General features: G+C 42.3%; 1 protein-coding gene across 2 annotated transcripts in view; it reads left to right on the forward strand.

Annotated features, from left to right (window-relative positions):
• LOC308324606 (myosin-10-like) overlaps positions 1 to 16727 on the forward strand; it is a 158440-nt gene that overhangs the window by 94724 nt on the left and 46989 nt on the right. For both annotated transcript variants that reach the window (XM_080776736.1, XM_080776735.1), the window contains exons 8-14: positions 3164 to 3227; positions 5162 to 5260; positions 5899 to 6042; positions 7023 to 7118; positions 13721 to 13839; positions 14293 to 14445; positions 15544 to 15717. In XM_080776736.1, the coding sequence (XP_080632862.1) occupies positions 3164 to 3227; positions 5162 to 5260; positions 5899 to 6042; positions 7023 to 7118; positions 13721 to 13839; positions 14293 to 14445; positions 15544 to 15717 (849 nt within the window). The remainder of the gene's footprint in view (positions 1 to 3163; positions 3228 to 5161; positions 5261 to 5898; positions 6043 to 7022; positions 7119 to 13720; positions 13840 to 14292; positions 14446 to 15543; positions 15718 to 16727) is intronic.

Below are 16727 nucleotides of genomic sequence, written 5' to 3' on the forward strand. Positions count from 1 at the left end.
TGGGAATTGAATGGGGCTATGGGGTGTTGTGCTAATTCGCTTATTTCCATCGCTCAAAATTATAATTTCTTTGTATATATCCTCTCTTCATAATGTAAATAATATCCCAAGCGGCACACTTTACTACTTCTTTCGATGGAAATAAGCGAACTAGCATAACACCCCATAGCCCCATTCAATTCCCATGCAATGCAATGCAATTCACTGAGGGCTTATGGTAGGGAAAATAGCAAATAAGGAGTTTTTGCACAAAAAAACACCTGGACCTCTTTGGTGGGGACGTAACAACTACAAAGAAAGTTAAGAAAGATAAGAAAGCATTCTAGCATGGAATTCTCCTTTAACTAGGCCTATACCTATTATGTAAAAATAAAATATAATAATAATAATAATAATAATAATAAAAAAAGATAAAAGATGATGTGTTATTTGAAGGTAAGCTGAAGAGTTTTTACTCAAGTCATTATGTACAATGGCAGCCCCAAGTGGCAGTGACTAGTAACTGTTATGGTACATGGTTGTACCATACCACTGATGCTCATTGTGATACTAACTAATACTAACTGTGAACTAAACTGAAATGACCTGAAAAAAAATCTGAATGCCCTGAAAGTAAATGGACGCTAAATGAAAAATGATTACTTTGTGTACACAGTGTGCTACGCAAAAAACATAATTGAATGCTGTCGCGCAGAAACCGTGTATCTCCATGTTTCACGTATTGAAAATTTGAATTGAGAATTGTGAATTAATGCCACACTTTATCGTACAAGAGTGTCACAGAAACGTTGTGAAAATAGCAGATGACGTGGCGCCTTACGAGCTTGTAGACTATATTTTCACTAAAATGTTTAGAAATAATAATACAAAAGGAACGGGTTTTGGTTTTGGACATACAGGATTTCCACCCCACAGCAATGATATACTGTACATATTACACATCTTTCGCCAGTAAAAAAAATATTTAAAATATCTAAAAGTTTTTATTAAATTCACTTGCCAAAAAACCAGAACAACCCTGGGGGGTCGCAACCCACGGGTTGGGAACCCCTGTATTAAACCAGCTTGGCAAAAACAGACTGCAAAATCAATTCCAAACTGCAACAGGATATGCACAAAGAAAGTAAAATGTGCCCCGGCTCACAAAACCTTTCTATTTCCCTTGAGCCTATTCCATTGCCATACAATGTCATTTCCTGCCATGCTGAATTAATACATTTTTTTTTTTATTTTTTTTTATACAGTTGTATCAGCAAAAAAGGATAGGTATTTTATTTCTTCAGGTGTCAGGTTTATTTTCTTTAAATTTGACACATTTTCTTAAACCAATGCATTATTTCCAAAGTCTTTTGGACTCTGGAGCCGTATTGGAGGGTATTATTTGTTTCAAATGTCATCCAAGCTTTTTCTTCTTGTGTATTGTGATAGCTTGGGGCTGTTTTCTCTGATGTTTGGCCAGTGAGGACTGAGGAGTCATAGAAGAATCTATGTGATCCTCTTTTTTTTTTCTTTGAAGGCTTTTGTTTTAGGTTGTGATTGTTTGGATAAATGGGTATTTAAAATTGGTATTTAAAATACCTAAATAGGTATTTACCATGTACATTTTCTTTTTCAATCAATGTAAAAAGTAGTCCCAAATGCAAGGAAGTCAGGATCTAGAAGTGGAAGTTTATTTAACAAACTTTTGCAGCAGATAGAGCAACACCAGCAGCAGACTTTGAAACTCAGGATAGAAGACAATAATCAAAGATCACAACCAAACACAGGGCTTCAATAGGCACAAAGATTAATAGGATAGAGGTGCAATCAAATCAATGAATCAACACATGGATTGTCTGGGGAAAAAACAAGACAAGACGTGCGGGTCAAAAAAAGATAAAAGGGACGCACGAATGCACGCACGCACGCACGCTTCACGCACACGCACACACACACACACACACACACACACACACACACACACACACACACACACACACACACACACACACACACACACACACACACACACACACATGCCTTCTGACCCCGTAACCTAATGTCAGTGGGCATCTATAGGCCTTTCCCTGCATACTCACTCATGCAGGGTTGCAGGCGATGTCTTGAGAATAAACAGATAGGTGACAGATGGATTCAAACATGGACATACTGTACATACACGCTCAGTGTTTACTTCCAATTTCCAGTACTTTTACTACTCCACTACGTCATGTCAGAGCCAAAATTTGTACTTTTATCCACTACATTTATTTGAAAACTTTAGTTACTGGTTACTTTGGCGATTTTTACAAGCTCACAATGCGTTGCAACGCATTGTGAGCTCGTAGATCTGCCATTTTCAATAGATTCTGTACACATTTTGAACCTTTGAACTGAAATGGGACATTCTGCAATATGAGTACTTTTACTTTTGGTACTTTAAGTACATTTTGATGCCGATACTTTTGTACTTTTACTCAAGTACATTTTCAATTCCGTACTTTTACAAAGTAGTTCTAAATTCCAGTATTGGTACGTTTACTTAAGTAAAACATTTGAGTACTTTTTCCACCACTGTACATGCTGCAGTATGACATTTTAGTCCACCTGTAAAATTTCACACAAGGCAGACTTCAGATCTCAGTATGATGACCGAAAGGGAAAAGTAAACCATTGCCTTTTAAAGATGGAGTGCCACGATTTTGTTCCACCCTAAAACATGCTCATCAGGTAGGCCTATTATTATTAAGGTGGAAGAACTTTTTCCAAAAAGTGTACAGTATTTGTTAAAATCATGCTTTTATGTGGACGCGCCCACCAGTTCCATTAAGTATGCCTGGTTTGCCTGGTGGGTGGTGATGGGTGGTGATCCACCTGAACTAAAGCCACACCCACAGCTGTAGTTGTATGATAAGAGGGGAGGGGTTAGGGGAGGGGCTGATAGTTATTGTTTATTTCATTGGCACGTTTGACTGTTCAGCCTCCAGGACAAAACCCTAAATACAAAGTTAATACACCATTGCACATACAAACGACTCCAGGGTGTCTAATGAAGTACTGTATACTATCACCTCATAGACACATGAAAAACTGGAAAACAAATAAAAAAATTGTGGCACTCCCTCTTTAAGTTTGCTATCCTCTCCCACGACGTGATGTCCTTTTCATCATGGTTTCTCAACAGGGGAAGTTCATCAGAATCAACTTCGACGTCACCGGCTACATCGTGGGGGCCAACATCGAGACCTGTATCCTCGCTATAACGGAGCAGCCGGCGGGAGCTGAAAGGACCGTTTCCAAAAATAACGAGGACGGGTGGGAGGAGTGAAAAGGATGGGGAATGTGTTGAGTTTGGAGCTTAACCCATTTTGGACGAGGACGCATCTGTGTTGCCTTAGGCTTTTAAAGCACTTTTAACCATTATTTGAATCTTTAGCTTGAAAATGTGGGCGCAAATCTTTGAATATATAATATTACAGAGCGAACGTTTTTAACTCAAATCTTTGCTTCTGAGGGCGTCCCTAAAACAACATATTTACAGATGGGGGTCGGCGGGCCAATTACATATAGTTTCCGGGGTCCTTGACATGAAATTTCATTTGTTCTCAGAATCTGGACTATTACAGATGTCTTCTAACATTGGTTTTTCAGAACAGTTTTCTCAAACTATTTCAGGTCAAGGAGCCCCAGAATTATTATGTAATTGGCCACGGACCCCAATCTCAAAATATGTAGTTCCAGAAACAAAGATTTGCGTTAAAATGTTCGCTCTGAAAGAATATATATTCAAAGATTTGCACCACATTTTCACAATTTTTCAAAAATAGCAGAACTACAAGCTCGTACATGAGATTGTAGATCTGCTATTTTTTCAATAGCTAAAGCATAACATAATGCTTAAAACACCAAAAGGGGTTATTCCCCTGTCCTGAATGGGTTAAGAACTTAGAGAGAGCCGTGGTTTTGGCTGGAGGGTTCTGCAGAGCTATACGCTTATACCACAAGAATGCATCTCTTTTTTGTACTTTGCGTTCCCCCGACAGGCTGAGACTGCATGGAGGCATTTGGACCACTCAGAGAGTCATGCATTCATAGCAGTGTTGTTTTTGGCAGCAAATTTCTATTTTAGTTTTAGTCATAGTCTCTTGAAAGGCTTTCATTTTGTTTCAGTCACATTTTAGTCGCCGGAATGCTTTAGTGTTAGCCTAGTTTTAGTCGACTAAATATCATACGATTTTAGTCGACTAAATCTACAGGTGATTTACTCAGACTAAAATGTGTTTTGGCGGGCCTTGCTGCTGTCGTAATGACTGTCTTTACACTTGCTAAAAATAGCCGATCTACAAGCTCACAGTTGTGAGCTTGTAAGATCGGCTATATTTTCAGCATGCAAACAAAGTGTAAAATGACTTCTACTGGATCTCTTGTCCACTAGTGCCTTCCTAACATTTTAGTCTAGTTTTTATTTGTTGACAAAATCGACAGTTTAGTTTTAGTCATCATGGCTTAGTTTTTATTTCGTTTTATGTAGTTTCGTCAGTGAGAAAAGCTAGTCGACGAACATCTTTTGCCATAGTTTTAGTTGACGAAAACAACACTGATTCATAGCCATGCTTAGTGTTTGTCCATGTTTATGTGTGTCCTGTAGAGTAGAGCCACGAGGCTGCTTTCATGGGGCCGCAATTTACTTTCTTTATAATGCTTGTTGCAGGAGTCAAAAATACAGAATTGTTTCCTCACGATGATATGGTTGTTTTGGTGACATTTCCCATTCCAATAAGATTGATTGGAAGATTGATTCAATTCTTTGTTCCCTCTCAAACTGCAGCCAGTGGTCACAGAAACCCTTCGAAATTAGTAGATGTTTCGAGTAGGAATGTTTATTACAGTATAATGGTGAAAAGTCATTGTGTTTCAACTTGATATAGTGTCTATTCTGGGCATGCCATAATATGAAAACTTTCTGCAAAAATAATGTCGTGAGCCTATTTCCAGCAAAAAAAAGATTTGGCGTAGAGGGGGAAAAAAAGGAGTGTGCCGAGGATAGACCCCTGTGGGACCCCGGTCAACAAAGCTTATGGTTAAGAACAGTATAGCATTATAGTGGTTACAGTATACTGTTGTAGCTAATCTGTCTCACGTCATGTGATATCTTGGTCAGCCTTAATGCCTATACTCTCAGACCTCCTGGAGAAGTCGAGGGCGATCAGGCAGGCCAAAGATGAGAGAACCTTCCATATCTTCTACCAGCTGCTGGCAGGAGCTGGGGAGCACCTGAAATGTGAGTGTGTGTGTCAATTCTCTCGTCTTCTAGATGGTGCCTTCAGCCATCACGTGAATGACTTAATATTAGATTGCTTAATGTGCTTTCTCACTCGCTGGCACGCACGCACGCACGCACGCACGCACGCACGCACGCACGCACGCACGCACACACACACACACACACACACGCACGCACGCACGCACGCACGCACGCACCAACTCACTTAATCACTAGTCACTAGACTATAGTAGTGAGTCGGTGTGTCCGTGTGTGTAAAGACAATTAATTTTACACTTGGTTGCATGCTGAAAATAGCCAATCTACAAGCTCACAACATGTCGCAGCGCGACTGTTTTCACAGAGTGTAAAAACAGTCATTGTGGGGCCCGCCAAAATACATGTTAGTCGACTATGAATCAACTGTACATTTAGCCGACTGAAATCATTGTCTCGTCTAATGTGCAATAGTAGTAGTAGTAGGATGAAGCATTATGTTCTTTAGTTGTTGAAAAATAGCAGATCTACAAGCTTGTAGGTCTGCTATTTTTGGGCTTGTAGGTCTGCTATTTTTGGGGGGGAAATCGTGAAAATGTGGCGCAAATCTTTGAATATAATATTCATTCCGTTTCTTGTTCTTCCTCCCTCTCCGTCAGCTGACCTTCTGCTGGAGGGTTTCGGCAGCTACCGCTTCCTGTCCAACGGGAACCTCACCATACCCGGCCAGCAGGACAAAGACAACTTCCAGGAGACAATGGACGCCATGCACATCATGAGCTTCTCCCACGAAGAGATCGTCTGTGAGTCGGCCCTGTTCCTGCACGCACAGCACAGCAGGGACGTGCACACACATAGGCCTCGTTCACGCGACACGCGCAAGACACACTCGAGTTCTGCGTCTTCTGTGTGTCATGGCCTCCTCGATGCATTTCCAATGGGAGTCACATGGTTTGATGACACAGCCTTGTTGCATGGGGGGGGGGGCGGGGGTGGGGGGTGGGGGGGAGAGGGCCGAAGACAGCCATGCAACAAGGTTGTGTCATCCACCCATGTGACTCCCATTGGAAATGCATTGACACACAGAAGACACAGGGCACAAGTGTGCCTTATGTGTGACTGAGGCCATAGACTTGCTTCGTACACACCTACTGTACACAACCAATGTTCGGTCCGTGTGCGATGTCTGATTGCTGTTTGATTGCTGCTCCAATTCCTTTTCAATGGGAGTCACATGGTTTGACCAAACATTTTTTGTTTGATGAGGGGGAAGCAATCAGCAATCAGCAATCAAACACAAAGCATTGTGGTGGCCAAACATTGCTTGATTGGTGTTTGGTACGTGTGAATCAGGCCTAGGTGTGTACGAAGCCTCAGGCCTCCTTCACACGTACCAAACACCAATCAAGCAAATGTTTGGTCGTTTCTTTTTTTTTTTTTTTTTGGGCCACCACAATGCTTTTCCAATGGGAGTCCAATGGTTTGATCAAACATTTGTGTTTTTATTGCTGATTGCTGGTGGTGTTCTGCCCCTCCCCCCTCATCAAACACAAATGTTTGGTTCAAACCATGTGATTCCCATAGGTAAAGCATTGTGGTGGCCCAAAAAAACAAAGAAACAACCAAACATTTTCTTGATTGGTGTTTGGTACGTGTGAATGAGGCCTATAGTTAAACAGAAGTTGTTTGATTTACAATGCCCTGCAGACGTACTGTATACTGTATAGCATGACCGTGACTTCTTTTTGCTTCTAAACCTTTTCTACTGTGGTTTCCATGGCAGGTATGCTGAAGGTGGTGTCTGCTGTGCTGCAGTTTGGAAACATTGTCTTCAAGAAGGAGAGGAACACGGACCAGGCCTCCATGCCTGAAAACACATGTAAAGACAACCCATATAATAATACACCAGTAAGACGCGCAAACGCGGGAAGCGAACGCAGCTCGTACATATTTGGTTTTTTTTAAGTTTTTTTTTTTTTTTTTTAAGTTAAGTTTTTTTTAAGTTAAGTTTTATGTTGACCTGGCCCCTTTTGTGCCCATACTGTATATGGAGCTGAGTGATTTGTTTGTGATTGATGCAACACACTCCATATTTGGACGTATAGCTGCTTTGGGGACTCCTTATATGGTTATGCGGGACAGACACACACACAGACAGACACACACACAGACAGACATGATCTGCTAGGTCTCATAGTAAGTGCTCACTGCGTTCGCAATTATGAATATTATGTATTTTGACGTCAAAACAATGCATGTGGCTGGTGAAGTTGTGAGATGTATATGTACAGTGTTTTTTATGCCTAGATTTCTTTTTTTTAAGATTAGATTCCTACCTTAGATTCGGCAGCGCCACAGTAATCTATTTATACAAGTGAGAAGTGGTACCCATACTCATTCTTTGTGCTCTATCTCCGACCGAACCACACTTTTACCACACATCTCTATATGCAAAATAAATTCGCCACGCTCCCCGAACTGACATAGGCTATTTTTTCGCCGTTCAAGTGTCTCATTTACTCTGCAAATATTACTTTTATGAAACACGCTGTTATTGCTCAACGTCAACAGCCTACGTCACAATCGTCATGTTGGCGTCTACCAAAATCGTCATGTTGGCGTCTACTACGCCAACTACGTTCACTTAACGGGGCCAGTCTTTCACAGTGACACACATGTTACATGAACCACGCGCCCGGGATGGTTTCTACCCCTCAATGTCGTATTTGCTGCGCCCTTGGCTGTTGCCACAACACGCGAGAAACAAGGACTTTAACCACGCTACTTGCATACACTGCAACTCGCTTACAATTCGCAAACCTGGCAACACTGCCCTCTCTTACCAGCCCCGCCCCCACACTAGCTTGACTATGTCATCTCGCGCAGCACAGAATCTGCTCTCGCGCAGGACATTGATGAGAGACAGAAGGAACAGGAGAGATTATACGATCGCTATTTCGCTTATTCCATCTAAATCTCTTTATTTACAAAATAAATGACTCGACGATTCCCTTAGTTACATCAACATTGTTCTTTGCCATTCATCGGATTGTGCCCAAATATCACCCTTACACCGATCACTTTGCCTATTTTCGCCACACAGCCAATTTACTTCCGCGAGCGGCCGGCCCATTCCGCCCATGCGAATGCATGGAGAGAAAAAAAAGACGAAAATCCAGCTGTATCGGAGCAGTGCCACACACACACACACAGTCAGTCACACACACACACACACACACACACACACACACACACACACACACACACACACACAGAGAGGAGTTGACAAGTGAGAGAACGAGACGGCTGTTGCGTTTCACCATGGCCAGTGCTGTTGGAGACAGCGACGACGATGATACACGGAAATAAGTGTGGAAAAGAAAACGAGTGCCGTATCCCAAAGGCAACACGTCAAATATGGGCCAGCATCTTAGCAGACATCACAAAGAAATCGATCTGTCCAACGACGATGGTACAAAGACAACAACACAGCCAACTATATTCTTATAGAGAAAAGCTCTCAGCTAATTCGCCCCGTGCAAAACAATTAACGCACAGAGTTGCGGTCTGCATAGCTGCAGACATGCGACCACTATCAGTGGTGGAAAACGCTGGCTTTCAATATTTAATGAGAGTTGCAGAACAGCAGAACCACGTTACAAAATGCCATGCAGGTCACACATGTTTTCACTCCTAAAATGTATAAAACTAATAATACATGTGAAACGTTGCCCGTTAAAATCGTTTTGTGTAAAAGATCGTCAAATATATGGCCGTTAGTACTGTTAATTCAACATCCGGTGAGGGGAGGATACGGATTGTGTATGGAAATCAGCGCATACAGTGGGTGGGCTTTAGACCGGATGTAAGCCACATCCACTAAATGTACACTAAATAGAAATAGTATAAAATACTGCATCAAATGGTGTAGCCTACTGCAGCTATTTATAACCAGGTAGTGTATAAGTGAAATTGAACACTTAAATTAGTATTTAATACTTGAACTAACAACAGATGGGTCTATATACTATTTGTCTTTTTTTTTCTTTCTTTCTTTTACTTACTTAGAGCTTAACAAGAATATTACAAGTCATCTCATCTTAAAGAAACATTTAAAAAATGTTAGGGCATAAAACCCAAAGTTGTTAAACCTTTTATTATTCTCATTCTGATTTGTTATTTATAGAAAATAAATGTGACTTATTGGGAAACAAGTGTTTTTCTTTACAAACCAAGATATTGGCCTAAATTATAATGAATATAGCCCTCAATGCTGAAAAAGAAGGTTTTAAAAAAATAGATTGCAAAAATGTAATCGAACATCGAAGCAAATCGTGAGCTTCAAATCGAAAATTGAATTGAATCGTGGACTAGGCGAATCGTGATAGCGAATCGAACATCCAATCGAATCGTGAGCTGCAAATCGAAAATTGAATTGAATCGTGGACTAGGCGAATCGTGACAGCCCTAATGTATACATACGCCTGCACGCACACACACGCACATGCACGCCTGTAAGGCCCCCCCCCCCACACACACACACACCAACATGCGATTCATTAAATAACTATTTCTCCGCACGCGCGCACACAACATTATTCACGTGAAGCCTACAGGGAATTACCGACGGAATGTATATACACACACACACACACACACACACACACACACACAGTCCCGGCTCACACGCTTAGAATTTATAGATGCGCGATTACATAACAGCTGGGCGTCATTATAGCCACACACGTCTCTAACTTGCGGTCACAGTCGCGAAACTTTTCAGTTGTGTGGTACTTTTATATTGATTTAACTGCAACAGAAAGTTCCCATCTCCCAGCCACGGAGCTGAAACAAAAAGCAACACTGTTTGTTTCTGGCCAGTGTTGCCAAATAAGCGATTAGTAAGTAATGTAATTTAATTTATCAGCGATTTTGGGATTATTTTTGTAGATTGAAAAAATATTGGGGGTCCTTTGCTCTTGCCATGACAATGTTTGAGAACCACTGCTCTAAAACAATATTAGACAAAGTTTGAGACACAAACACATTGCTCTCTCTCTCTCTCTTCTCCTTTTGTATAAATTAAATAGGCCTATTCATGATTCTGCTTATAGAGAAGTAGCCTATGTTAGTTTGTTTTATGGACTTGAGAGCTACTTTCAAAACCACCAGCTCAACATACCCACCAAATAAAACTATCATCCCATTGCTGCAAATAGTGACAAAATGTAATTGAGGGGCCTTTCATATAAACGCACATGGAATGGGAAATAGAGGGGGAAAAATGCAAATCGTAGGCTTTTCTTTTTGTTGGTATTTCACTTTGCTACTGATGATTGTAAGCAAGTATTGCATTGTGTGTTTGAGCTGACAGGCCCTTTTTGATGTCAATCAATCAAGTCATCTCAGGTCATCTAAAGCGGCAGATGCAAAAATCGTTTTTTATATTAAAATTAAATATATTTTTAGTGCCATGTCATGTGGTCTACCTGCAAAGCCTTTGTAGATCCTGATCTACCATTTGGGCACTTAACGTCAGATCAGGGGTTTTTCTCGGCCAGCGCCAAAAATGCTCCCCGAAAGCATAATCGCAGCAAATACCGGCCACTGTGTACGAGCCTTAACATGTTGACTACACTACACTACACATAATAACTAATAACCCGTTTTCAGCTTAAAGCAATTATATTTCATTGAAGCAACTCCTTAGCATTGTTTTCATACCATGGATGTGATAAGAAAATGTATCAAACATAAGGGAAATATTAAATAGTATCGGGTGTACCAGTTTGGCCTTTTCTTTTTTTTCAATGGGGCAATACATTGATTAAACAAACGTTTGTTTGATTGATTGAGTTGTACAATGTTATACAACCCTAAACTACTTTTAGAATACACTACACAATACAATACAATTTCAGAACATAGAATATTGGCCAATATGTCAAATATGTAAATATTACATATCGCATTGAATGGAAGCGGACCATTTCTAACACATGTTACAAATGACCCGCTTTTGCAAGTTTTCTTTGCAGTTGCTTACAGACCAGAATGAACGTGAATTCCGTCTAAACACGATGCAAACTAATGAAGAACATAAGCATGAACACATCCATGTGGATTTTTATTCACCAACACCAAAGACAAAAATTGTAGCACACATATACTCCAGGTGTAAAATTATACGCATTTTGAAGGTAAACACTTCAAACTTCAAACTCCTGGCCACGTAGAGTACGTTGCTGTACACATACTGACGCGATGGCGTCATGGTGGCGTTGACCAATCAAGATATAACGTCCATGTTACAACCGTGAAGCGTTACAACCTTGGCGGCTCTCCCCTACATTTGTTACTAACATTAGGTTGTGGCGAAGTAGAAACGTGGCCAGCAGATACTGTGTTTTGGACAAACAGGCTAGGTATTGGTGTTGATTTGGGTCAACTGGACAAACAGCGTGGTGTTGTTTTGTGTCTGTGTTTGTGTTGGAGCGCCTCAGTGTGGCCGTACAGGTCATGTGCAACCTCTTCCACAGAGAGATGGAGACACTAAATCTCAGCTGGACAAACATGTTTGCATGCATGCATCGCTGCCTTGCATGCTGTGTGCTACTGTTGAGTCTGTCACTTACTTTGACTGATTTATGGCATTGTCTTTCTGTTAAAATCCAACTATGTTAATTTAAGAACTCTGGGCATATAGGTCATTGTTTATTCACTGTGCACACGTGTAGCCTATTGTATGTCAGACTGTATGTCTGTCCCACAGTCACAATCCTTTAGTAATTAGGCTGTGGAAATATTCAAGACAAAACAATGCTACATTTCCAATAACCCATCCGTTACTACATGTGGAGTCAACTCCCGGCATTTATTTCTTCCCATAGTGCGTGGCGAAGTAGCTCTGGGATGAGTGCGCGCGAAGCGCGCACGAAATTCTAGTGAGCCATATGCAGTAAATACATCCTACTATAAAAGCGCCACGTCTCTGCGTGCGTACATGTGTGTACGGTTGTAATGCACGTAACTCGCGAACCGTTGGACCATATTCGACACACGCGTTCCACACCCCCACAGGGAGTGCAGTGCCAGGTATCGAGTCAGTCGGACCCACGGTTCTCTAGAACCACCACAAAAGGCTCTGCCAGTGGGCCTAATGAGGCCAACTCCTTTTCACCTGGGCCAGGCTCTGCCAGTGGGCCTAATGAGGCCAACTCCTTTTCACCTGGGCCAGGCTCTGCCAGTGGGCCTAATGAGGCCAACTCCTTTCACCTGTTCAATTTCCAGCCTCTGCCTCAGCCAATTGAGGCTCAACCAATCAGGCTCTGCAAGTGGGCCGAATTGATTGCCAAGCACACTTTTCAGCTTGCAGTCTTCACACAGCCACAAAGGGCACATACACAGATCTCCATGTGGGACACCGTCTGACAGTCAAAACGGGTGCTATGACAACGTATATCATTAGGTTCCCAAGTTGCATCGTTCCCAAGTAGGCCGGTGGCCGAATGCGACGGGCACGTACAGGTCTAGTCTATCTATGAATGTGCCAAGTCTGTGCGTACGTACGTCTGTAATCCACGTAACTCGGGAACCGTTCGCCCCACCGACTTCAAATTCGACTCACGCGTTCCACACCCCCACAGGGAGTGCTGTGCCCGGTGTCGAGTCGGTCAGATGCAATGATACAGAGGTCCTGTTCGGACTTCACAACACTTCATATTTGGGCATGCCAGCCTGACACAGAACTCCATGTATAGGAATAAAGGGACACAGAGAGACGGATACAGAAATCTCCATATATGGGCATAAAAGGGACGTCGCGTTGCGTCTCTGTCGTGTGCGTCAAAAAACTAACCGGGGCAATTTTAATGCAGTCAGGCAACACAACGCAACGCAACGCAACACGGGCAGCGGAGCCACCCTTCATTGATTAAAAATGGAACATTCCCTGGCGGTGACGCAACGCTGACGCGCCCAGTGGAGCCCCGGTGTTACCTCGCAGTCCACAGGCAAATCAGAGCACTTGTTTGAGCCAGAAAAGCCCAGACCACAAAGAAAATCTACTGAATGAAGTTCCTGTTTTTTGGATAATAATAGAAAATCTTATATTTAATTTTTTTATTGTCACTGATCCCTTTAATTAAAGGGACATTTCACCTCTGGAAGAAACTGCAGTCACTCAATGTTATTAGTTATTTGTAGATAACTACTGAAATTAGATTTTTTTTTATTCGCACCCTATGGCCAGAAAAATAGTCTCTGTGTTTGTCTGTTTGACTATGGGGTTTGACTGGATTGCTCAATTCCTACAATGCCCATAATGCTTTGGTGCACTTCCTCTGGGGGGGTACCGCTCTTCGGTGCTACTGAAACGAGCCGAAATCATTTTGGCACTACAGCGCCGAAACAGCGGTAAAATAGGAGTATGAATCGGCCCTAACACCATGTGCTTGTGTGTTCCTTCTGCTCCTCTACCAGCGGCCCAGAAGCTGTGCCATCTGTTGGGGATGAATGTGATGGAGTTCACCAGAGCCATCCTGTCCCCCAGGATCAAAGTGGGACGAGACTATGTGCAGAAGGCACAGACTAAAGAGCAGGTGAGAGAGATGCTGATCTCCTCCTCCTCATAGAAAAGCTGCACGTGACACGCAGGGATACAATTATTGACCCTTATGGGTTCATTTGTACCCTTTTGTTGGTGCCGTTTTGTTGGTGCAAAATGAGCATGAATGTCAAATGAAACCCTGAAAGTCAACAAAAGAGTTACAGAGACATTATTTTGTCTCTGGCTTTGCTGTGGTTGAAGTGACGATTTCTCATGATGTGTCTGCTATATCAGACTCTTGGCTTTTTAGCCAACATGTTGATATCATAACAGGAAAAAAGTCAGTACCACCCGTGGGTTTTATACGTTCTCACGTTTGCTGCCATCAGACTCGTACATGGCCATGTGGGTGACATGGCTATTATCTATCATTCATGTCGTGGCTCTCCCCTGGTCTCTATCTCTCTCTCTCCCTGGACTTTGAAGTGTCACTGTCTTTCCCCAGGCGGATTTCGCCATTGAAGCTCTAGCTAAAGCGACATATGAGCGTCTGTTCCGCTGGCTGGTCCATCGCATCAACAAGGCTCTGGACAGGACAAAGCGCCAGGGGGCCTCCTTCATCGGTATCCTGGACATCGCTGGCTTTGAGATCTTTGAGGTGCTTGCATTACATCACTCATGCGCTCATGTGCTTGCAAACACAAACAGTCCAACACTGAATCATGACTTTAGTTTTAACCAATTTAGACCGATTAAGGGCGATTCTACAAATGCCTTCTAAATCCTGACAGTTTTCTGAAAAACCCTATTTTTCTGTGTCAGTCCTTCTCAAACATTTTCATGTCAAGGACCCCCAAGATTATATGTAATTGGTCGCCGACCCCCATCTGAAAATATGTTTTAGATTTGAGTTTAAAACGTTCGCTCTGAAAGAATATATATTCAAAGATTTGGGCCACATTTTCACGATTTTTCAAAAATAGCACATCTACAAGCTCGTAGCTTGTGACCTTGTAGATCAGCTTTTTTCAATAGCTAAAGTTTAACATAATGCTAAAAACACCAAAAGGGTTTCCCGTCCAGAATAGGTTAATGATGCTTAAAATATTTAAGTAATTTAAATAATATATCATTTTTAATGACGGATGTAGCCACTACAACCACAAATGTCCCAAGAAACTCGCTAGCCTAGCCACCCAGTCAGCTGTGCTCTGGGAGAACAGCACAGCAAAGAAAGCTGTTTCAACCAATCAGATTGCTTCCTCGAAATTACCTGTATAATTAACAATACATTAACCCATTTTGGGTGGGAACCCCTTTTGGTGTTTTAAGCATTATGTTATTCTTTAGCTATTGAAAAATAGCAGATCTACAAGCTCATAGCGCGGCACCGAGTGCTACGAGCTTGTAGGTCTGCTATTTCTTTTTAATCGTGAAAATATGGCGTAGATCTTTGAATATATACTTTCAGAGCGAACGTTTTTAACTCAAATCTTTGCTTCTGGGGGGGGGGGTCCCTGGAACAACATATTTTCAGATGGGGGTCGGCGACCAAATACATACATTTTTTGGGGTCCTTGACATGAAATATTGAGAACCACTGATATATGTTTTTCAGAAAGTTGTCATGATTTAGTATTAAATGTCGTCCTCTCTCTCTCTCTCTCTCTCTCTCTCTCTCTCTCTCTCTCTCTCTCTCTCTCTCTCTCTCTCTCTCTCTCCCCTACTCTCTCTCTCTCTCTCTGTCCACCTGCAGCTGAACTCGTTTGAGCAGCTGTGCATCAACTACACCAACGAGAAGCTGCAGCAGCTGTTCAACCACACCATGTTCATCCTGGAGCAGGAGGAGTACCAGCGGGAGGGCATCGAGTGGAGCTTCATCGACTTCGGCCTCGACCTGCAGCCCTGCATCGACCTCATCGAGAGACCTGTACGTAGCGCTGCACCATAGAGTATTAAAAGGATAGAGACTAAACTGGCGCGAAGCTCCGCCCCCTCCGCTATTCATGTCCGTGGAAGTTGCTCAGTGGCGTTTTGAAGCACCCGGAAGGCTGCCGGAAGTACCGTCTATTTCCGCATTCTTTCGCTGATATCAGCATTTGGACACCAAAATTTGGTGTCCGGAAGTCAAGAAGTGCGGAAGTGCAGCTGGGCTTTAACATTGAGCGCTAATTTCCAGGTCTCAAATAGTCCAATTCTTCTGTATACGGGGTTTCCTCGTCAAGAATCCACGGGTCCGCCTGCAGTCCTTCCTCTTACCACTAGGGACCAGCGCTTCAACATTGGAGTGCCTAGCTGGCCCCTTGCGCTGCACGCACGCACGCACGCACGCACCAGGATACGTGCGCATGCACGCCCTAGGGTCCCATTCAAAGTATAGTATCTTAGAAATTGCGGTGCCACCTAGTGGCAGACAAAAGCACTGTAGAGATACAGCGTGATAGAAAGACATCACAGATTCGCAATTACCATTGTTAGTGCGATAGACACAAAGATGCATTGGCACGCACGCACAGGTACTGTGCATTTCTGCATATATGCTTTGTTTATTGTGCAGGTATGAGTGTTCATAAATGTGCGTGTTAATATGCATATGACCAGTGTTGATCGGAAAATGTTCGTCGACTACCTTTTTTCACTGACAAACTAAATGTAAACTAAATGAAAACTAAGCTATGATGACAAAAACTAAGACTAAATATATTGACAATTTCGTCAACAAATTAAAACTAGACTAGAGATCCAGTATGAGTAAAAGACAAAGTCATTTTTCACTTGGTTGCCTGCTGAAAATAGCCAATCTACAAGCTCATTATGACGGCTATTTTCAGCAAGTGTAAAAACAGTCATTACGACGGCAAAGTACACTTTAGGCGACCAAATCAACTGTAGATTTAGTCGACTAAAGTCGTATGATATTTAGTCAACTAAAACTAGACT

This window comes from Protomyctophum bolini (genome assembly GCF_963924005.1).
Source record: "Protomyctophum bolini genome assembly, chromosome: 11".
Lineage (NCBI taxonomy): Eukaryota > Metazoa > Chordata > Actinopteri > Myctophiformes > Myctophidae > Protomyctophum > Protomyctophum bolini.